Source organism: Astatotilapia calliptera, chromosome 1, assembly GCF_964374335.1.
Source record: "Astatotilapia calliptera chromosome 1, fAstCal68.1, whole genome shotgun sequence".
Taxonomy (NCBI): Eukaryota; Metazoa; Chordata; class Actinopteri; order Cichliformes; family Cichlidae; genus Astatotilapia; species Astatotilapia calliptera.
In genome coordinates this window covers 31150794-31173276 of record NC_137422.1, presented here as the reverse complement: position 1 = coordinate 31173276, position 22483 = coordinate 31150794, and the positions used below count along the sequence as shown (strand labels likewise).

The 22483-nt window shown below is 39.6% G+C and overlaps 2 protein-coding genes and 3 pseudogenes across 8 annotated transcripts; 1 reads left to right on the top strand and 4 right to left on the bottom strand.

The window, feature by feature from the left end:
• Positions 1 to 757: 757 nt before the first annotated feature.
• LOC113025411 (UDP-glucuronosyltransferase 2B17-like) lies at positions 758 to 3233 on the bottom strand. The gene is made up of 2 exons (XM_026173123.2): positions 3105 to 3233; positions 758 to 2704 (listed from the first exon to the last, which is right to left on the bottom strand). Exon 2 carries the CDS (start codon positions 2695 to 2697, stop codon positions 1126 to 1128), a length of 1572 nt encoding a protein of 523 aa, XP_026028908.1. The 5' UTR covers positions 2698 to 2704; positions 3105 to 3233; the 3' UTR covers positions 758 to 1125.
• A 151-nt stretch (positions 3234 to 3384) lies between these two features.
• Positions 3385 to 6907, bottom strand: LOC113025400 (UDP-glucuronosyltransferase 2C1 pseudogene; annotated as a pseudogene). The gene is made up of 2 exons (XR_013907558.1): positions 6802 to 6907; positions 3385 to 5606 (listed from the first exon to the last, which is right to left on the bottom strand). The product of XR_013907558.1 is annotated as a UDP-glucuronosyltransferase 2C1 pseudogene (transcript).
• Positions 6908 to 9080: 2173 nt separating this feature from the next.
• LOC113023646 (UDP-glucuronosyltransferase 2C1 pseudogene) lies at positions 9081 to 11672 on the bottom strand (annotated as a pseudogene). Its single transcript, XR_013907574.1, has 2 exons — positions 11574 to 11672; positions 9081 to 10796 (listed from the first exon to the last, which is right to left on the bottom strand). The product of XR_013907574.1 is annotated as a UDP-glucuronosyltransferase 2C1 pseudogene (transcript).
• A 1949-nt stretch (positions 11673 to 13621) lies between these two features.
• LOC113025371 (UDP-glucuronosyltransferase 2C1 pseudogene) lies at positions 13622 to 17643 on the bottom strand (annotated as a pseudogene). Of its 3 annotated transcripts, none has more exons than XR_013907501.1 (2): positions 17503 to 17643; positions 13622 to 15960 (listed from the first exon to the last, which is right to left on the bottom strand). The product of XR_013907501.1 is annotated as a UDP-glucuronosyltransferase 2C1 pseudogene, transcript variant X1 (transcript). The 3 variants fall into 3 exon arrangements; XR_013907523.1 differs by lacking the exon at positions 17503 to 17643 and adding an exon at positions 17059 to 17188; XR_013907512.1 differs by lacking the exon at positions 17503 to 17643 and adding an exon at positions 17023 to 17162.
• LOC113025389 (GTPase IMAP family member 2-like) lies at positions 17030 to 20685 on the top strand. Of its 2 annotated transcripts, none has more exons than XM_080299950.1 (4): positions 17030 to 17169; positions 17598 to 17709; positions 18940 to 19043; positions 19223 to 20685. In XM_080299950.1, the coding sequence occupies exons 2-4, from the start codon at positions 17627 to 17629 to the stop codon at positions 19435 to 19437; spliced, it is 402 nt and encodes a 133-aa protein (XP_080156076.1). In that variant the 5' UTR covers positions 17030 to 17169; positions 17598 to 17626; the 3' UTR covers positions 19438 to 20685. The 2 variants fall into 2 exon arrangements, 1 of the variants encoding a protein (XP_080156076.1); XR_003272788.2 differs by lacking the exon at positions 17030 to 17169 and having other exon boundaries at positions 17570 to 17709; positions 19223 to 19850; positions 19966 to 20685.
• The last annotated feature ends 1798 nt before the right edge of the window (positions 20686 to 22483 follow it).

Here is a 22483-nt window from a genome sequence, read left to right as displayed (position 1 = left end):
TAGACACAGCAGGATGTCATATTCATTGGCCAACTAATGTAGTCACACAACTAAGAATCTCAAACTACTTCATTTCTTTCCGTCTTATTTTTGTTGAAACGAGTGGTAAATTTGCTTTACACAGGATGAATGGTTTGTAACGTCTAGTAATTTCAGTGATAAAATGGCAAATGGTGTAGCTGTTTGTTATGAAACCTCACCTACAAGAGCAGTGCCGTGATGCACTGGTTAGTACTGCAAGAACTTTTCTGGTTCACTGGGGCCTTTCTGTGCATAGTTTGCATGTTCTCCTCTGAGCCTGTGTGGGCTCCCTCCAGGTGCAGCTTCCTCCCATGATCCAAAGTCATGCTTGTTAGGTTAATTGGTGATTAAATTGGCTATAGATGTGATTGTAAGGTTGTTTGTCTCTAAGCGCTTACCCTGGGTACACCCTGGTGACTTGTCAAGGGTGTACCCTGCCTTCGCAATATGTAAGCTAGGATAGCTTCAACTTGAAGTGATGATTTCCTTAACATGCATCCATGTTCAGAAAATGGATGCATGCGTGTTTTTCCAGATATTCCCATTAGTAATAGTTGTAGTGTGCATAGGATTCCAGACCACAGCAGGGGAAAACACTGCAATTAAGAAAACCTTTCAAAGATAGCTGAACAGAGTGAAGTCACATGGAGTCACTAAACTCGTAAAGTCAGATGATTAGAAGAAAATGAGAGCAGATTCTCCACAGCACAGAAATTAATGAACAGTACAAATATGCTTTGGTCACACTTTTATTTAATTCTATAGTGACAACAACTATTTGTTTGTTTCACTTAAGGGTTAAAGTAAAACCCATATAGACTGTGATTTGACTTTACATACAACACAGTATATCAAAGCCCTATAAAACCTGAAAGACACTGAAATATACTGACAGGATATAATTTAAAGTAGTATGGTCAGCCTTAACTAAGTTATTTCTTTACTAATAAAATGCACAATTTTAAAATAATTAATTATTTGTATCTTCTTTTTCTTAATTTTTAGACATCTATCATCCCCATCAAATCACAGTACCACAAGACAATACAATATTTCATGATTTACGTGTTTAAAGTTTTACATTAATTGCCATTTTATTTCTTTTTAATCACGTTTATGCTTTGTCCTCAGGAACATAGAGCATAGGCATTTTATTAAGAGAGCAAATGTGCTCAGAATAACCAGCACAACTGCAGCTAAGAAAAGTATCACATCTATAGAGTGGTAGGAATACCAGGGCAGTTTGTAGGATTCAGTTCTTAAGTGAGCTGCACCTTTGTGTCTCATGACGAACTCTATCCAGAAGAGGGCATTGTCCAGTGGCTTTATTGGCTGATCTCTGTGCAGCCTGGAAAGTCTCTGCATGTTCACGCCGTAGGAGGGATCAGTCAGGACTTCCATAATACCTTGAAAGAAAATGTCTTCATTCATAGTAAAAACATCTATGACTTTCCCTGCTCCTCTTTCTTTGATTCTAAGTAAATTATCATGTTGATCAAAAACCAGAGGAAGTCCTAAAATAGGGACTCCATGATAAATAGCTTCTTGAACACCATTTGTTCCCCCATGAGCCACAAAAAGTTTTATTTTAGGATGCCCTAATAGGTCACTCTGTGGCATCCAGTCCACCAGCAAAGTGTTGTTACCCAGAGTGCCTGGCCTGTCACCTTTATACCGCCAAATGACTTTCTGGGGTAATTTTGCAAAAGCTGCAGTGATCGCTTCAGCTAGGTCAGGGGGTAGTTCTCCAATCAAAGTTCCTAGAGACATGAGGATCACACCATGTTCTCCAGAACTCTGCACAAAGTCCTCCAAATGTTGTGGAAGCGGTTTTGCTGGTTTGCACTGGAACCCTCCCATATAGATAACATTAGGCATGGTGGGGCGTGGAAACTCAAACACAAAATCCACTCTCATTAGCCACAGGTCAGCTTGAAACATGGATAAGTAGTCTGTGTCTGGACCAAAATATTTTTCAATGAGGTTCTCATAATGTGGTAGCAAATACTGGGCAATCTGATGTTCTGCGAAACCAAAAATTAGGACATTTAGCAGCCTCTCAAAAAAGCTCATTTTATCAGATAGCTCACTCCCTACTATGGGAACATAAGAGAGAGGAGATGGTGCAATTGAAAAATGGCCTTCACCCTGACTAGTCCATCTAACATTAAAAACAAGAGGCAACTTGAGGTATTGGGCAAGTATGGCACCTGTTGGTGTGGCAGGATCTGTCAGGACAAGATCATATTCTGCATCCTTTAGTGACTGTATAAGCTCTTTGTTTTCAAAAAGCCCTTCAATCAATTTGCTTTGTTTCTTTTGCACTTCAGAGTTTTTTTTTGCTAGTTCCATTTCCAGTTTAAAGCGTTTCCAGACAGACATCCCTCCCTTCTGGATGTCCAACAGTTCCGCAATAAATGCTGTTAAAAAGTCTTCATCAAACCCTGACTCCATATCGAGCGTAATTGAAGTATAGAATGGGGAGGATTCCTTGATGTACCAGCTGTCTGTTGAACGCACAACGGAAACCTGGTGGCCCCTTAGATGTAGCTCCTGAATAATGACATTCATATTTACCCAGTGGCTCCCATCCACTGGAAAAACAAGCACTTTCCCAGCATGAACCAACGTTGGGCAGAGCCAGCAGAAACTAATCAGAATGCAGGTCCAGTGCATTTTAATTCTAAAGGTTGGAAAAAAGCTCATTATAGTCTTCTGTTTTATTAAACAATTACACAATTAAACAATTGTTATTTTCATTTTATGTTAATAAGTTTTATGACTGTGCGTTTGCTGTAGTATGTGCAGCCTTCTCCAATCAGCTTAATAACAAAAATGTAAAGATCAATAAGCTTTAAAATAAAACTTTGAATGTTTTCAAGTAGCCTGTGAAGTCTATAAAGTAACTTAGGTTTTTGCATATATAAGCTATTAAGTTAAGTAACCTGTGTCCCTGAAGAGAATCCAAACCACAGGAAGAACATTGTGGTACAATTAACAATTAACTTGAAAATACATATAACTACCAGTCCCAAAAGCTATTACGTTTTTGTAGGTAAAAGTAGGTAAAAATATATTGTTACCTTTTTTAGCAGACTGTGTAATTTCAAATTCAGTTTTGCCAGAGAGACCAACATGCACCAACCATTAGAGTTTTAAACCTAAGCAGGACTTTGGTACTGCAGTATCATGTTCTTTTAAGCACAGGTGATAAGAAAGTGCAAAGGGGAGGTAACGCAGTATTTGATGTTTGTCGTATGCCCATCAGTTACCAAATTAAGACTGAATAAGGAAAACCTTGTTTTCAAAACTGAAGGGTTACAGATGTTTAATGCTACAGAGGAACATATACCATAACACATACATGGTGCAATAAGCTTTTGTTTTATTGCAATTCTGTAATTTAAATTCATACAAAAACGAAGGTAACTACTTTTGTGGTCCACAGTCCTCAAATATGTTTTTTTCTGATTTGGAAAATCCATACATGTTATAAATAATCCTATCAGAAAAACATACAGATAAGTAGATTTTTTTCTTAGTTATTCCCAAAGTGTAGCCAGCACCACCTGATGGCCCACGAAGGTACTTCAGAAGACTACAGGAGGTCATGTAAAATAAACATACAGGATATGTATATTTGCATACATATTTGCACATATTTGATTTGGCAGATTTTTATGCCGGATGTATCTCCTACCGCTCTTGAACCAGGGATCGTGTTTTAGACAAATGTGCAAACCACTACTGATCTTTATAATAAAGAAATATGAAAAACAGTTAACTTATATGATGACTTATATGATGATCAACTCAAGTAAAGATGGGCTAGAGAAGATTTTGGGTGCAGCAGTATGAACACTGGGACTGGCTGAGACAGTACTTCTGGCAAACTGGGAATGACTGAGAAAGAAATCAGTTTTACTAACCACAGCCAATCTGACTGTGCTGTAACAATGTATCAACATATGAAAATGACTTTTAGTCAGATTTTGCTTTTCTTTTCAAGCACAATCTAAAGCAAAACCATAGTAACATGACAAAAAAAAACAATGTAAGTAGTGCACTTGTTAGTAAAAATAATATGACATCTAGAGAGTAGTAGAAATACCAGGGCAGTTTGTAGGACTCAGTCCTTAGATGAGCTGCACCTTTATGTCTCATGACAAACTCAATCCAAAAGATAGCACGATCCAGTGGCTTCATTGGCTGATCTCTGTGTAGCCTGGAGAGCCTCTGCATGTTTATTGTGTAGGATGGTTCATTAAGCACTTCCTGTATTGCATTTTTAAATATTTTCCTGTCGAAATCTGAAACATCCAAAACCTTCGCAACACCTTTTGCTCTCATTCGGGATAAGTTGTCAGCTTGATCAAAAATAATGGGAATGCCAACTATTGGAATCCCATGATATATAGCCTCATAAATCCCATTAGTTCCCCCATGACTTACAAATAGTTTAATACTTGGATGTCCTAGCAGGTCATTTTGTGGCATCCAGTCGACTAATAATGTATTGTTGCCTAGAAGGGCTGGTTTGTTACCTTTATACCTCCAGATCACTTTCTGAGGTAACTCGCCAAAAGCTGCAGCAATCTCTTCAGCTAAGTCAGAGGGAAGTTCTCCAATCAAAGACCCTAGTGACATAATGATAACTCCATGATCTCCAGAACTCTGCACAAACTCCTCTAAGTGTTGTGGAAGAGGTTTTGCAGGTTTACACTGGAAACCTCCCATATAAACAACATTAGGCATGGTGGGTCGTGGAAACTCAAAAACAAAGTCCACTCTCATTAGCCACAAATCTGCAGCTTGAAAAAGGGAGAAATAATGCACACCTGGTCCAATGTAGCGATTTGACAATACAGAATAATGTGGTTCAACTATTTGCTTGTACAGATGCATTCTCGTGATGTAAAATAACATGTTCTGGACCCTCCCAAAGAAGGTCATGTGATCCGTTAACTCTGAAGGTGATAGTGGAACATAGGAAAGTGGAGAGGGCGCAATAGCAAAGTGGGCCTCACCATGAACAGTCCATCGAGCATTGAACACCAATGGCACGCCAAGGTAATGTGCCAGCAACACTCCTCCGCCATTAGCAGGATCTGTCAAAACCACATCATACTTGGCATCTTTTAAGGACTTCATTAAATCTTCATTTTCAAAGATGAACACAATCACTTCACAGACTTTTTTGTGCAGTTCATAGAATTTGTCTTTTAACTCCATTTGTAAAGCAAAGTGAGACCATGCAGACCCCATGCTTCGCTTAATTTTAATAACCTCAGAGACAAATGCACGAAAAAAATCTTCATTTCCACCACCATCAACATCCACTGTGATTACATTGTAATGTGGAGACGTTTTACTGATGTACCAGCTGTCTGCATTCCGAATCACTGTCACATTGTGTCCCTGCAAATGGAGCTCTTCAACAAGTACTCTCATGTTCACCCAGTGGCTTCCATCATGTGGAAATACCAGAATTTTTCCAGAATGTGCGACAGGAATAAAAACAGTCAAAAAAGAGAGGATGGAAGCCAGTGACAAAAACATCTTCAAATCTTCATAAGCGCTGTGTTCTGAAATAGAAACAGAGGTGAAAAACAGGACACACATATCAGAGAGTTGTTACAATGATATCACAGCAAATGTGTGCACAGTGGCCAATGATATATCAGGATAACAGAGAGCTGCAGTGATTTTATATTCAATTGTCTCTTTATTTGCATGAGAAAATTCCTTCTGACAGCCCTCACGTGTATGTAGCACATGGAGCCCTCTCAGGAAATTAGAGTGCTGTGTGGTGCCAAGAGCTCTGCGTGCATTCTGTGTCAGATCCCAGTGTCCCTGAACAGAAATTATTTTGTAAGCGTGACTATGTTTGGCATCTTCCTCTTAAGAAATTAAGTAATCTCTGCATGTTTAACAGATCAAATGCATCTGTTTTCTTATATATTTTAAAATGTTTGGATTTAGTTTAGGAGATTTATAATCTCGCCACTACCTGTCATGGCACTATCTGGCAGTGGAGCACAAAAAAAAGAAAAAAAAGAAAACACACACACAAAACAAAACAAAAAAAACTGGTAAGGGTAGTTTTCCACACTTTCTTTTGTGTCAAACCAAAAACAAAAGCTATAAATGTTATGGTTACATCACAAACTTAGTTGGCATGTCAACAAAGAAGTCTCTTTAAAGTGCTGTGACCCAGATAAAAGCACTGAATGCAAGTCATTGAAGATGACTGATGATTTTTTGGTTTCAGATGTTCCTGTTTAACCAGATAAGTATGCAATGAGCCAGAGATACAGTGTTCTGAACTGAAAAAAAGACTTACAGTAGCTATGTAGATATGGTTAGGTATTTTTGTCTCTCTCACAGCAAGTGAACAGTGTCTCATAAAACCCAATGGGCCCATGTGCACTAGAACCCCCAGTACATGCATGTAAAGGAATCACTTAAAAAGTGATTCCTTTACATGCATGTCTCTAAAAATGACACTGAAATATTGACAAAGATTGAAGAATTTAGATAGCAGATTAACCAACAAAGCATATAAAAAAGGGTAACTGTTGACACTTGTCAAGCATATCTTAGCAATGACAGTTGTGTGAACACACACATACAGACACTCACTAAAATGTTCTCGGCAGTTAGTGCTGTGTGTTTGATATATAATGCGAGTCATGCTGCATGTGTTATATAAACCTACTCAATCAGTACAACAAAAAACAAACACAGCCAAATAATAGCATGAATAACAACTTAACTTACAGTTAAATGCTCTTAGTTTTGTTGTACGTCTCCTTCAAACTGACAAGGCACAGTTGGAGTGGGTTAAGTTGAAACAAGTGAAGGTGGAAGAAAAAAACAAGACTTTCTGTTTTTTTTTGTTTTGTCTTTTTTGTCTTTTTTTGGCCGCACCCCTGCAGTTGTGCAAAGCCTGTGACGGTTAAGTTCTTGTCTGTTTAAAAGGAAGTTGCATTTTGGACATTTCAACCCAAAATATATTATATTAATAACTATGCTGATCTGAAACGATGAGATTTTAACCAGTCTGCAAAATATTAACACATTAACACTAAAAAATAAACAATTATCTCTAAAATGACTATCTTGAATTTGGCTCTAGAATAAAAGGCAGGCACTGATCCAAGAATTATGTGTTCATATAGACCTGTGCACGGTTGTAAATAGAGACTCTTCCACTTGTGAAGCATGTTTATTGTATTCAATAAGTCACGCTTATAAAGTCAAAAAGGTCATTATCACTATGTCTAACCACTTAGCCTGAGCGCAATCTATCAAATCACCAACCCATCTATCCAATTAACTTTAATCAGCTTTAACTTTAATAAGAATGGGTATAAGCGCTTCAGTTTCAATTTAACAAGCCTTACTGCGTGACAACAGCCTTGCAGTTACTACAAGCGTTCCACTAAGCTTTGCACAAGTTTCATACAGCACTTCTTCTTTTTAAACTTACTTGAAATTCGTCTTGGTTAGAAAACTATGAATTGGTGCATTACCGCCACCAGCTGTGGGAAAACAAACCCGACTCAAAAACATTTGAGTCGGGTACTGATACTGAATACTCGGTAATACTCAGTAATGTAATTTCTTTAGTTCTTTTGCAAAATATATAAGGTCATATAATTATTTAAGAAATAATTAATTTTTTTATTCTTCTGATCAGTGTTCTCGCCTTGGCCGTAGTGATTACATTTTCCTATGTTGCGCTTTCTTTGTGTCACTAATACATTGTGTAATCCAAACCCGAGTCTCGCTTTATTGTTACTATTCTTCTGCGATTCGATGTTTTCATACTGAAGCTGATAGGCTTCATGTGTGTGCACACTCCTGACCAGTGCTGGGATCGTTACTCATAAAAAGTAAAGCGTTACACATTGCTCCTTAGTTGTACACACACACAAACGCGCACAGAGAGAGGGAGAGAGACACGCTTTCTTTACTGATTGCATGACCACAAAACCGACAACACAAAGCTGAATACCAGCCTAAAGAAACCTCAAAGCTACTATTAAAAAGACGTAGAAATGGAGGCTACAGAGTGCTCCTTACTACCTTTGTTGCCTGTTGAAGATCTTCGCTAGTTCTGAGCCAGCATGCTGTCACTGCAGATGCTTGGAACGAGCCGATGTTGTGTTGACAATCTAATACAAGTGTTTTATGTCGTCCTGTTGCTCTTAATAATCACGTGCTTGTCCTTTAACTAAAAATGAAACATATTGTCCAAACCTCCACTCCTCAAAAGTTGTAGACTACTCCACCCATGGACATACATTTATGTATGTCTATGGCTCCACCATTTCCTCCTCCCTACACAGGAACCAAAATCATAGTGTCAACGGGCAGGAAGAAGACACGTTTTGTGCTTTTTGTTGCACTTTTTATTCGCTCGGCGTACTGAATAATCATTGTAACCAAAGTAAGGCCTAAATGTTACCCGATGTGATTACCGAATTTAGTACTGTAACGCGTCACGTTAATGAGTTATGACAAAAATGCAATGTGATGAGAGGAATGCGTTACTCTGCAATGTGACATGACCGGTCTTGATTCAATTTTAAGTTACATTTACACCGACATTTTTTGTATTTCAACTGAATGCTGCATTCGATTAAAGTAAAACTGACAACCATTCAGTTGTTCATTCATTGATTCATTTTCTCTTAAGACTAAAAACACGCGTGTCCAGAGCATTATGCCAGTGCCATTCTGTCATTCTTGGCATTAATAAGCGACTGGTCTGACAGCGTTTACAAATTAAATAGAACATTTTCTGTAATTCAAATGGGATCATTACTCAGATTTGCCTGGCATGAGATTATCATTTAAAGTCCCATCAACAGAGAATTCCTCTCAAATCTCTTCATTAAGAAGATATGTATTGTTTGTCAAACATAGAGGCAGTTGTTTTCCCTTTTAAACAAAGGCAAAATATAACAAAACTACATATATTCAAGTAAAGATACAAAATGGATTTTTTTTCATTGATTATGTTTATCTTGTTAGAGTTAATCCACTCAGAATTATTTTGAAACACAGACTTTTAATAATGATGAAGTTTTTTTTATAACAACCTCATATGAATGAGGTACTCAAACAAGAATGAGAAGTTAAAATGACACAATGCATTATCAAATCCATCTGTGCACTGATCATTAGTCATGTTTCACTTTACGTTTACACATCCCAGTGTATATACACCTAATAAGGTAGAAAGTGGTTAAAAGCACAAGCAGCATAGCTCCAGCCAGGAACAAAACTACATCTACAGAGTGGTAGGAGTACCAGGGCATTCTGTAGGACTGTGCTTTCAGGTGAGCTGCTCCTTTGTGCCTCATGACAAACTCTATCCAGAAGAGGGCGTTATCCAGTGGCTTTACTGGCTTATCTCTGTGTAGCCTAGAAAGTCTCTGCATGTTCGCCCTGTACGAGGGATCACTCAGGACTTCCTCTATGGCCTTCAGGAAGTTGTAGTCTTTGTCCACTGTAGCTAATGTAAGTATTTTGCCTCCTCCTCTCTCTTTCAGACGTAGCAGGTTGTCATGTTGGTCAAAAAACACAGGTATACCCACAAATGGGACTCCATGATAAATAGCTTCTTGGACTCCATTTGTTCCTCCATGTGCCACAAACAGTTTTATTTTTGGATGTCCTAAAAGGTCATTCTGTGGCATCCAGTCCACCAGTAAAGTGTTATTACCCAGATTGGCTGGTCTATTACCTTTATACTTCCAGATGACTTTCTGTGGTAGTTTAGCAAAAGCTGCAGCGATCTCATTTGTTATATCAGAAGGAAGTTCAGTCACAAATGTTCCCAGAGACATGAGGATGAAGCCATGGTCTCCAGAACTCTGCACAAAGTCCTCCAAGTGCTGAGGCAGAGGTTTAGCAGGTTTGCACTGGAACCCTCCAATATAAACAACATTAGGCATTGTGGGCCGTGGGTACTCAAACACAAAGTCCACTCTCATCAGCCAAATGTCTGCAGCAATCATTAACTCATTAAAATCATGACCAGGCCCAAGATATTTGTCAGTTAATTTCTGGTATACTAGTCTAACTAAGAGGTCATTTTGTATTTGGGTTATAATGTGCAAAAGCATGTTTGTAACTCTCTGCAAAAAGGTCATCTTGTCAGTATTCCCTGCTCCTGTTATAGGAATATAAGACAATGGTGATGGAGCTATGGAAAAATGTGACTCTGCAGCTATAAGCCAGCGAACATTATAAACCAAAGGAAGGTTCAAATATTTGGCCAGAATGATGGCACCACCCCAGCAGGGGTCAGCAAGTAGCAGGTCAAACTTGCTGTCTTTCATTTTTCTCATCAACTCACTGTCATCCATCATTGCTGTTACTACTGCACCTACGCCTTTGTGGGCATCAATAAATGTGCCAAACATTCCCACACTCATGTGGAGAAAACTAATCAAGGGGAGGGCTCCTCGTTCAAATTCTATGATCTCAGCTACAATCCTTGTGATGAATGTCTGATCCAAGGTGTTTTCCACTGGAACTGTAAAGGCACTGTAATAAGATGAGTTATCTTTTATGTACCAGCTTTTACTAGAACGCAGAATGGTGATATTGTGTCCTCTAGAGTGCAAAGCCTTTAGTAGAATTTCCATGTTTATCCAGTGGCTGCCTTCAGAAGGATAGACCAAGATGTTGCCTCCTTCACAGGCTTTGGGAATTAGGATGAGCAGCAGGAAAGCAGTGCAGCAGCAGACGACCCTCATCTGAAATTCAAAATCAACTTACTGGCATAAAGAAGGTCATTTGTAAAATCAGAGTGTAAATGTAGTGATATGTTACCCTACCTACCTAAAAATAAAGATAGCTAGACAGGGATGTTCTCACACAATTTGCAAACACTATCTGCAAGTTCGAATTAAGTTTTCAAACAGAAAAACAGATTATAATGTCCTAATCTTTTTTAAAAAATGTTTGAAAAATTCTAACTGTGCCTCTATAGGTTCTCTGGGTACAACAAAGGGCTTATTTTGAAATTCTATATTGGCTGTAGGTGAGAATGTGAGTGTGAATGTTTATCTGTCTCTCTGTGTTATCTCTGTGGGTAGACTATATGCCCAGTGTGTATTCCTGGTCTCATTCAAATTCAAGTGTAGTAGAAGCCCCAACCCAAAAAAGGCCAAAAAAATGTCAAAAAATAAAGAAAAATTTAACTTTAAATCCGTGTCCAAACAATGTTATTGCTAGGCATTGTAAAACGGTTGTTAATAATTGTTTAAGATGTTTTAGAGAGCATTTTCCTACCTTTAAAATGAACATTCCAAGAAATAAAAAATAAAATCTATATTTTTTTAAATTGCTGCTAAAAACATGGTATGCTTTCACTTTATTATAGCAAATTTTACTTTTTTTTTTTACTTTTTAACAACAGAATACTATTTGTATTGAAAGTCAGTCCCCCACATAAAAGGGTTAATATGTTTAAATGTATGCATAGTGCTGCATTTAAACAGTTTATTGAGTCTGAAAGATTTTCTACTTACTGTAATATTAATAGTTTCTTTATCCAGCAAAGGTCACGGTGATAAGAGAACTGTTGTTCAAAGCGCCAGTATGTTGAACGTGACATGTGTGTATTTGTACTCTCCAGAGGGGAGGAGCTGAGCCACCATGCAAAAGGCACTATTGCCCATTGCCTCAGTAGACCCTTGTAAGGCAAAGTGCATAACGGTATCAATCTGTGTGCAAAGAGCAGTGATACGATAATGAGGTTATACATTGACTGAATCATTACAATGAAATTTAGATGTGACTATGTGTGTTTTGTTCTCTAACTCTAGATCACACCCATACGGAAAAGAAATAGTAAAAACTTATATGTGATTACTCATGAAAGTGGCCACTTTCATGAGTAAATCATATAAGGCTTACATGATTTACTCATGAAAGTGGCCACTTTCATGAGTAAATCATATAAGGCTTACATGATTTACTCATGAAAGTGGCCACTTTCGCATTACTTTCATACATTGTTTTAGTAAGTATCCAAAACATACAAGTTTCATTATATAATTTTTCAAGGGATCTTATATCTGTTTTCACTCTTGTATGCTTTTCATACAAGTTTCACACAAGACAGATACAAACTTTATAAGATTTATATATATCTTTTCCATATGGGCAGTTACCCCATTTTTAAAAAAATAGCGTCTTCTGGGTTTTTTCTTCTCTAATTCAGTTGCAATTTCATTCCATCGTTAAAGAGACAATATTACTTCCTCATTTTTCACCATTGTAAACTTCGAAAGTCAGTGTGCTTGCCCATTGCCTCAGTAGACCCTTGTAAGGCAAAGTGCATAACGGTATCAATCTGTGTGCAAAGAGCAGTGATACGATAATGAGGTTATACATTGACTGAATCATTACAATGAAATTTAGATGTGACTATGTGTGTTTTGTTCTCTAACTCTTGATCACAGTTACCCCATTTTTAAAAAATATTACCCAAAACTCCTTATAAGAAGACAATAAATTCATCTCCTTATTTATTAGCAATGAATAATGGAATACAGAACAAGCAACACATGAGATGCCATTTCAGTTCTGATTAAAATTAATGTGGCTTTATTTCACTGAACACAAAAAGAACTTGTCGGTGTGCTGGTGGCATTTTATGGACTAATCCTTCTTTTCTTCATTCAAATGCAACTGGTGACTGCGATGCTGTACAGCTATAGTTAGAATGTGTTGGAGAAGTAGCAAATTGGAAAGACGCAACTGCATTTTATGCCACTATTATGTTTTATGATGGTAATCAAATGGAGCCTCTCAGAAAACCAAGTAGTGTTTTGGTGCCACCAGCTCCGCACACATTTCGTCTCTCTGAGCCGAAATTATTTTAGAACAACAAATTTATCATACCACTACTTCAGCCCACGAAGACAGGCTTAACCCACAATCCCATTAGGCTAGATGATAACAGCTGACATCAATTCCTCCCCATTGCCATACCAAGTATCTTTCTAATGATCTTACTGATAATTACACATAGGTTGTTCTATTCAAGCTGATTTATCTTGCCTACAGTTTCTGGCACATGTGCTGACCACTTTACAGCCCACCACCTTCCCAGCTGTTTCTTTCCATGCCTTCTAACTTGATCAGGGTCACATCTGTTGTTGATACCTGTTCCATCTCCCTGCCTCAGGCTTTCCATGTTTCTACATGGAGGGGCAGGTAGGTCAGAGCACAACAGAACCACAACACTTCACATTAATTACTGCAGTGTGAAATGTTCTTTTGACTACAGTGAATCTGACTTAAATGTATTTATTACACAAAAAATAAACCTTTGGGTCCTTCCTATAACGAAACACATTTCTATCTGTACAATGGATTAGATTCAGTAAGCCAAACAGCAGTAACAGACGATGGCAGGTGAGTGCACTGGTGAGTTTGCATTAAAAAAAAGCTCAATTTTGTGGTTTAGCCATGAATAATTTTAAGTGTTTTATTTATTATTAAATTTGCTGAAATATCATAAGAAAATGAAATGATGATATAAAATTGAAAAAGTTAAGAAAATCCTTACTTTCTGATTACTCATATTTCTTTTTATTTGTACATAATGCAGTGTTTCATCACATTACAAGATAAACAACAGTTAAAAGCACAAGCAGCATGATTCCAACTAGAAACAAAACTATATCTACAAAGTGGTAAGAACACCAGGGTATGTTAGGACTCTGCTTTCAGGTAAAACTATATCCAGAAGACTGAGCTATCCAGTGGCTTTCTTGTATTCTTATCTTGTAGCCTTGTAAATCTCTCCATGTTATCCTTTAAGAGGGTTTAAAGTAGTTTTGCTCAAGCATCAAAGAAAGCAGTAGGTAACCAAACTCAGGAGATATTTTAAATTCCCAGAGGTGAGCAGTTTATTTACAGTGATCCCTATGATATGTGGAACTTTGTTTGGGGGATTTTTTTGGTTTAACTCATGAATGCATATGAAATGGAATTTAAATTGCACTAATATCAGTTTTTGTTCTGCCTTTATTCAGCTTAAGACAAAATGGTGCCTTACAGTATGGATTAATCCTTCTTGTCTTTACTCATTGAGTGATGAGAGAAAATGAGCCTTTCCGAAACTGACAAATACAACTTGTTATTGCAATACTGTTGAGCTGAGGTTAGAATAAATTGCAGAAGACGCAAAAAAGAAAGATGCAGCTGCATTTTATATCATAATTATGGCTAATGATCAATTACAAAAAAGCTGAACATGGCATTAGTTCAGGCAAACCAGGAAGTCAAGATCAGCCCACGACCCCACTAAAATACCTCACGTTATCACTCACGTTTCACTTTATATTTACACACTGCAGCGTATAAACATTTAATAAAGAAAAAAACTGCTAAAAGCACAAGCAGCATAGTTCCAGCCAGGAACAAAACTACATCTACAGAGTGGTAGGAATACCAGGGCATTCTGTAGGACTGTGCTTTCAGGTGAGCTGCTCCTTTGTGCCTCATGACAAACTCTATCCAGAAGAGGGCGTTATCCAGTGGCTTTACTGGCTTATCTCTGTGTAGCCTGGAAAGTCTCTGCATGTTCGTCCTGTACGAGGGATCACTCAGGACTTCCTCTATGGCCTTCAGGAAGTTGTTGTCTTTGTCCACTGTAGTTAATGTAAGTATCTTAGCGCCCCCCCTCTCTTTCAGACGTAGCAGGTTGTCATACTGATCAAAAAACACAGGTATGCCCACAACTGGGACTCCATGATAAATAGCTTCTTGGACTCCATTTGTTCCTCCATGTGCCACAAACAGTTTTATTTTTGGATGTCCCAAAAGGTCATTCTGTGGCATCCAGTCCACCAGTAAAGTGTTATTACCCAGATTGGCTGGTCTGTCACCTTTATACTTCCAGATGACTTTCTGTGGTAGTTTAGCAAAAGCTGCAGCGATCTCATTTGCCATGTCAGAAGGAAGTTCAGTCACAAATGTTCCCAGAGACATGAGGATGAAGCCATGGTCTCCAGAACTCTGCACAAAGTCCTCCAAGTGCTGAGGCAGAGGTTTAGCAGGTTTGCACTGGAACCCTCCGATATAAACAACATTAGGCATTGTGGGCCGTGGGTACTCAAACACAAAGTCCACTCTCATCAGCCAAATGTCTGCATCAGTCATTAACTCATTAAAATCATGACCAGGCCCAAGATATTTGTCAGCTGTTTTCTGGTATACTAGTTTAAACGCCAGGCTGTTCTGTGTTTGAGTTATGATGTGTAAAAGCATGTTTTTAACTCTCTGAAAAAAGGTCATCTCGACAGTATTGCCAGTTCCAGTCACAGGAATGTAAGATAATGGTGACGGAGCTATGGAAAAATGAGCCTCTGTACCTAATACCCAGCGAACATTATAAACCAAAGGAAGGTTCAAATATTTGGCCACAATGACTCCACCACCCCAGCAGGGGTCAGCAAGCAACAGGTCAAACTTGCTATCTTTTAGTTTTCTTATCAAGTCATTGTCATCTAGTATTGCAGATACAAAATTAGCTACAGCTTTATGAACATCAAGAATTAAGCTGATCATCCCTCCACTCATTTGAAGAAAACTCGTCAAGGGGAGGGCCCCTCGTTCAAATTGTATGGAGTCAGACACAAGTCTTGTGATGAACTTCTGATCCAAGAGATTCTCCACTAGAACTGTAATGGTATTATAGGATGAGTCATCTTTTATGTACCAGCTGTTGCTGGGACGTAAAACAGTGATGTTGTGTCCTCTGGAGTGTAAAGCTTTTAGTAGAATGTTCATGTTTACCCAGTGGCTGCCTTCAGAGGGAAAGACTAAAATGTTGCCTCCTTCACAGGCTGTGGGAATAAGGATGAGCAGCAGGAAAGCAGTACAGCAGCAGAACACCCTCATCTGAAAAAACACAAACAAACAAAAAAGTTACCGGCATGACTTCTGTCACGAAATTAATATATTGTAATATGTTTCTTTCATTTTTTTAGCAGTGGAAATGCACTGTTTTGATTTCAAATAGCGTCTTCGGGTTTTTTTCTTCTCTAATTCAGTTGCAATTTCATTCCATCGTTAAAGAGACAATATTACTTCCTCATTTTTCACCATTGTAAACTTCGAAAGTCAGTGTGCTTGACAAAAATGCATCGCATTAAAAATATTTATTGAGGATGACCAGTCGTTAAAACAGACTAACATTTACGGTGTTTCGTAATTATCATTATTTTAATTAATGCGGTCTGTTAGTTATTAAGTTTAAATGTGATTCCCAGACTATCCGCGTTCTGAGCACCATTTTCCGCAAAGTTAACTTGTACATTTCAGCAACATTCCTCAACCGACATAAAGCCAGCCACATTCACCCAGGTTTTCTACTCTTTCTCTTCACCTGGAAAGGTCACAGTGTTAAGAGGGCTGATTTGTATAGCGCAAAACCGACTTGTGTCAAGCCAGCCTCCAATTCGAGACTTGCAGCCAAGCCAGCCTCCAGTTTGTTTTCTTTTCCCTGTGTATTCAAAGCAAGGGCGTAGATTTGGCATGGACGGAAGGGACATGTCCCCACCAATATCCAGTGATGATTGAATTGTCCCCACCAATAATTTGATCTCTTCGAGTAAATAAAAAGAAAACCGGTAGAAAGAAAAAACGATCTGTCAACGTCTCATTCACCCAGCGGTGCAGAAAAAGTTAAATTACGCTCGCTACTGGAGTCCTACGTCACGTGACAAATATGGCCAATGTGATTGGCTGTGCCTTTCAGGGAGCTCTGTTTAATTTTAGCAGCAGCAAGCCTGCGCAGTGTTAACAACTTAGCGACTTTGTCTCTATATTTTGGGAGTTTTTAGACCCCCTTAGCGACTTTTTTCTAAAAAGCGACTAGCGACAAATCTGGCGACTTTTCCTGGTATTATTGGAGACTTATTTATGACGACTTTTTGACGTGAAAACGCGTATCGCTCTTACTCTCAATAAGCAGCGGTACTGCCGTGGGCACCTCACCCGTGCCAAGGCGCTCACAGGCGGAGGATAGTCCTTCCCCAGCTGCTATCAGGGCAGAAGACGTTAACACCTATGCGTCCAAACTGCAAATCCGCTGCTCCTGCACTGACTGTAAGGCAGTCAGTTCTCCTTTTACTGTTATGCTGTTTTGTGGATCACAAGGTTTAAAACTACTTATAACCACACACTCACACACACGGAAGTAAATAAAAGGGGGAAAAACAGCGGCCGACAGCGCTGTAAACAACTCTGCAGCTAAACAGGAAGCCCCAACGACCCGGGGACTAGAGCAGAGAGCCTCGGTGTTCTCCACAAAAACTCACAAAGCTTAAGAGTAGGCCACTAACTCAAATCGCAATTTGAGCAGAGCTTTTACGTGGAGTAGCAAGGTTAAGTTAATTTCCCGTATATACAGTCACATTAACACAGAGCGTTTCTACTTACTGCTGGACGTTTGGTTTCTCCACACAAGAAATGTAAAGAGCCTGTTTTCCAGAGCGCCAATGAACGAAATCTGTTCAATTAATGTTGCTATGCAGGATAGAGAAGAACTGAATCACAATCCAGGATGCACGTTGAAGCCTGGAAGGCAGGAAGTAATAACCCTATCTATCTGTGTTCAAAGGTGACGGGGATACTTGGAAAGCAAAGGTGTGTTTATGTACTCTGGATCAAAGTTAGTGCGTCATTTATGAATTAACTGAAATTGTACACTTTCATTTTCACTGAATAAGGAATTAAATTCCAGTGTTTTGTCAGCACAGTCTGTAGGCGTTAATCCTTGTTGTCTTCAGATGTAGTGTTGGTGTGTTTTATGAAAAATAATCTGCATAATCTGGAAAGATGTTTTTATACTTTACATGCTATTAAGCATTAGTTATGCAGATTCTTTTTGTTATACATTTAAAGGTTTATATTGAAGCTGCATTTCTTAATGGATAAGTCATTCTGTATTCATTTTGTAATTTTGTTTGAATGATTCTTAATTCTTAGCTTTATATTTGTTTCTGTGTAATGTCATGTAAATGTTATGCGACCTTAATGAGGTTTGATCGTTTCTAAATTTGCAACCATTCTAAATTTATTGGTTTATAATATATAAGACTTTCATATGTCGATATATAGCCTATGTAGTAGTGATGGGATTTTCGGCTCTTTTTAGAGAACCGGCTCTTTCGGCTCGGCTCACTAAAAAGACCCAGCTCTTTCGGCTCCGAACCGGCTCTTCAGGTTGTTTTGTTGCTTTAATTAATTTATTATTAACAATAATATAAAATTATGCACAAAAGGAATTACTAATGTAAAAAAAAAGTACAAAATTGACGTACAAATTGTACATCTTTGTGCAGAATCTGTGTACCTGCTCTCATTTACTGTTTTAGCTGTTTGGTGGTTCTTGAAATTTTGTGAGGTTTAACCTGAGATTCTGGCGTTTCGGGCATATTATATTATATGCCCAAAACATATTATATTATATTAAATTAAAAAATCGATTCAGGATTTTAATGAATCGATATCACGTTATCCAAGCCAGAATCGATTTTAATCGATAAATCGATTATCAAAACCCACCCCTAGTGGGTTTCGCGAACACCACCGTCTGTGAGGAGCCCAGTACCTCCTACACACACACACACACACACATACAGGAGGCAGTGAGGAGTAGAAGGAGGTTGTTGCTACGCCTGTGTCGCGAAACCAGGGCTCATTGTGTGTGCGTCTGGAGCAGCTACGGGGGAAACACATGGGACAACCGACCAGTTTGGGGCCATGGTTTATTCAACGTGTATTTTCAGTGTGGTTTAACTTGCTAATCTGATCTGAAATACTTTCCTTGAATGTGCCTTAATTTCACCTCTTTTTTCTTTCTTCTTTTCTTAGCTTACTGAAAATGTTGGCGACCAAAGGCCAGATCCAGGGATGTGTGCTGCTTGTGCTACTGGCGTTATGTGGGCAAACTGCTCGCTGTCAACATCGATACAAAGGTAAAGTGCAATCCCAGGGTTGTGTGCTGCTTGTGGTACTCGCTTTATGTGGACAAACTGCTTGCTGTCAACATCAATACAAAGATAACAAAAGAATAGCCTAGTGTAACGTAGTGTTTTATGTTTTTTTTTTTTTCTAGAATAATTCAAATGTTACTATCATTTCCCCAACCCCGCAGGCTCTGCGACCCGTGAAGAACTGAGACTCCTTCTGGTCGGTAAAACAGGATCGGGAAAGAGTGCATCCGGAAACACCATCCTGGGGGATGCGAACGCTTTCAAAGAAGACGTTTCGCCTGAGTCTGTCACCGACGGCTGTCTCAGAAAAGAGGCAGAGGGCGAAGGCGGTAGAAATATCGCTGTGATCGACACTCTGGGGCTGTCTTTTGGATGAAATGGTGGATTTCAATGGAGGAAACCACTACACCAACGAGATGTATAAGGCGGCCCAGAAGAAGCTCGAAGGAGAAAGGCTGAAGAGGAGAAAGGAGGAAGAACAAAGAAAAAGGGAAGAAGAGGAGAGGATCGAATTGAAGGAGCGGGGTGAATTCTTCCGCCTCGCTTCCCTGGGATTATTTGGCACAGGAGCGTACTTTACATCTTATGTTCTCATGGGGCTTGGTGGAGCCCTTGGATATTCTCAGTTAAAGACGCCGAGCTTGACGGTTGGGCGTCTTCTTTACTCGTCGATACCGTGAAAACTGCGTAGGTGTATCACCTACTCAACCTAGTGATCAACGAGTACCGCACCGAAGCATGCAACGGGTGCAAGACCAATCACCCCAGCCAGAGACAACACGAGTGTCTGTGAGTCTTGGTGTCAGGGTCCCTGTGCCTACCCGGCCGGCTCAGTATGGCTACATATGTTTTTCATTTTGTTCCTGCTCTCTCCCTTCCTCTCTTTCCCTCCTCCCTCTGCCAGGGCGGAGCTCACCTGTGGGCTTCTGCCCTTGGTCCACACACCCGGTCGCCATCACGCACCTGTGGCTCATTACGAGAGTGTTCCAGCTCCTTTATAAGACGGCAGCTCTGTGTTTCTCGTCGCTGGACCGTTGCCGACCCGCCTTCCCTGGACCAACCCCTGTGTTTCCTGAGTGATTGAGTGTGCGAGGAGTGGAGTACGTCATCGTGTTTTCTGTGGAGTGTGGAGAGGAGCGTGAGGAGTGGACGGAGTGCGTGTGGACTTTCAGCGTCTTTTCCCTTTGTGTGTGGACCCCCGGAGCCCGGCTTCCCCCTCACCTCTGTAAATAGATCACAGATCACTGTAATAAAGATTCTTGTGTTTCCCAACTCAGAGCCTGTGCGTGTGTCCGTTCCATCCCGCTGTGACACTTGGAGGATGACTTTTACGCTGAACATTATTACAGCATCAGGAAAAGACTCCTCACGCCGCGTTTCATTCCTTCCATTCAACGTCTCCTGATCATGTATTCACAACCACCGAAGGCGCTGTACAGCACCGAGCACCTGAAACACGGACAGTTTGTTGATATTGTAATCAAAAATACAGCCCCAGGGGGGGAGGGGGGCATTTTAAAAATGCACCCTCCCTATTGCGCATGTCCCTAAAAGGTATGGCCTTCCAGATTGCCTCAGTTGTATCATATGTGTAATTTCAAATAAAATAAAATAAAACTCAGAAGCGTCTGTGTGTTGTATTCTTCTTTTTCTTGTTCTTCATCTTCTTCTTCATCTTCTTATTATTATTAGCATTATTGTGATTATGCTTCATTTTTATGTACTGGGGTATCAATGACCCCCACACTGCCGCAGCAGCTTCTGTGCGTGGCCCCCAAGTGCTACGTTTTCTTTCCCGATCCCCTGACAAACCCATTAGAATCGCTCTGGGGCACTCTTCGACCCCAAATGATCGTTCTGTTTTTTTTTTTCATTTTCATTCATCTGTCTCTACTGAGGGTGGGGTACTTTGGGACCCCCGGGGTCTGGGGCTGCCCCGAAGGGGAGCACAAGGGTTTAAGTCAAAACTCGATCCCGTATCCCAGTTTTCATTACAAATGTAGTACTCTACTGTCAAACATTTAAAACTGCAAAATGGCCAGAGGAAGTTGAGATGGATAGCCTTGGACAAGAGTTTTAAACCAGGACAATATGACAAGGCTTTCAAAGAGTGGACCAACAGGGGCCGAACTGCTCTCTGTTTAATTACCAAAAAGGACAAAGTTAGGAGCTTTCAAGAGCTTAGGGACATGTTTGAATTGGAAAACCAGGATTTTTTTTCGATATCTACAACTTCGAGATTATTACAATAAAGAGATAGCTGAAGCTGAGATGATTAACCCTCTAATTGAAACAATGTGCGACGCCTACCAGCAGAAAACTACTAAACTAGCATCCAAATTATACTCTAATTTGATGAAGAATCAAAGATTTACCTCTTTATATGTAAAGACAAAATGGGAACAGGAACTAAAACTATCAATTACAGATGAAACATGGTACCAGTTATGTGGTTCACTTCAAACGTCTACAAATTCCCTACAGTGGCGGGAATTTAATTGGAAATGTCTTATTAGGTTTTTTATCACTCCTCACATTAGGAGTAAGCAGTAGTGATGGGATTTCCTGCTCTGTTTAGAGATCCGGCTCGGCTCACTAAAAAGAGCTGGCTCTTTCGGCTCCGAACCGGCTCTTCAGGTTGTTTTGTTGCTTTAATTAATTTATCATTAACAATAATATAAAATTATGCAGAAAAGGAATTACTAATGTAAAAAAAGTGGTTTTATTTATGTATGTTTATATATGGCCCCTAGAGACAAAGCACATACTGTCATGAACTGGCTGTGTGGAGGCAGATGAGGACCCAAACGCAAAACTCACGGAGACAGGAACGGAACTCAAAATCACTGCTTTATTGCAGGCCTTAAAAACGAAACAGAACTAAACTGGGAATACTAACAGAAGACCGAGGGAACACAGAAAGACACACAGGTTCGGGGAGGAGACATTGACGACGCGACACTGAACTGAGGGAGACATGCACATAAATACACAGAGGGTTAACAAGGGAAGTGGGAGCACACGGGGAACACAGCTGACACAGATAATCGTAACGGGACAGGGCAGGAGTGAACACAACATGACGCATACTGACGAGAGACTGTCAAAGTAAAACAGGAAGTACACAGAGGTGCAGACAGGAGGAGAGAGAGAGCACGGGCATAGTGGGCTGGGGAAACATGGAATGAAACATGAGGGGAGACGAGGGCTCACAGATACATAGAGGGGCACACAGGGGATAAAAGTCACAAGGGGAAATCAAATAAGGAACAAAATACAAAAAGACATGAATACTAAGACTGCTGGGCCAACATGGCCCAGGATCATGACACATACAAACTCTAAAGCATATACAAACTCCAAAAAGCACGTACAAACTCCAAAACACATTTCTAGCGTTAACTGAACTTCCAAAACAGAGC

Coding starts and splice junctions, on each gene's coding strand:
- LOC113025389 (XM_080299950.1), top strand. CDS start 17,627: ATGCACGTTGAAGCCTGGAAGGCAGGAAGTAATAACCCTATCTATCTG. Junction 17,710..18,939: donor GGGATACTTGGAAAGCAAAG/GTGTGTTTATGT, acceptor TTCTTTTCTTAG/CTTACTGAAAATGTTGGCGA. Junction 19,044..19,222: donor CTGTCAACATCGATACAAAG/GTAAAGTGCAAT, acceptor CCAACCCCGCAG/GCTCTGCGACCCGTGAAGAA.
- LOC113025411 (XM_026173123.2), bottom strand. CDS start 2,697: ATGCACTGGACCTGCATTCTGATTAGTTTCTGCTGGCTCTGCCCAACG.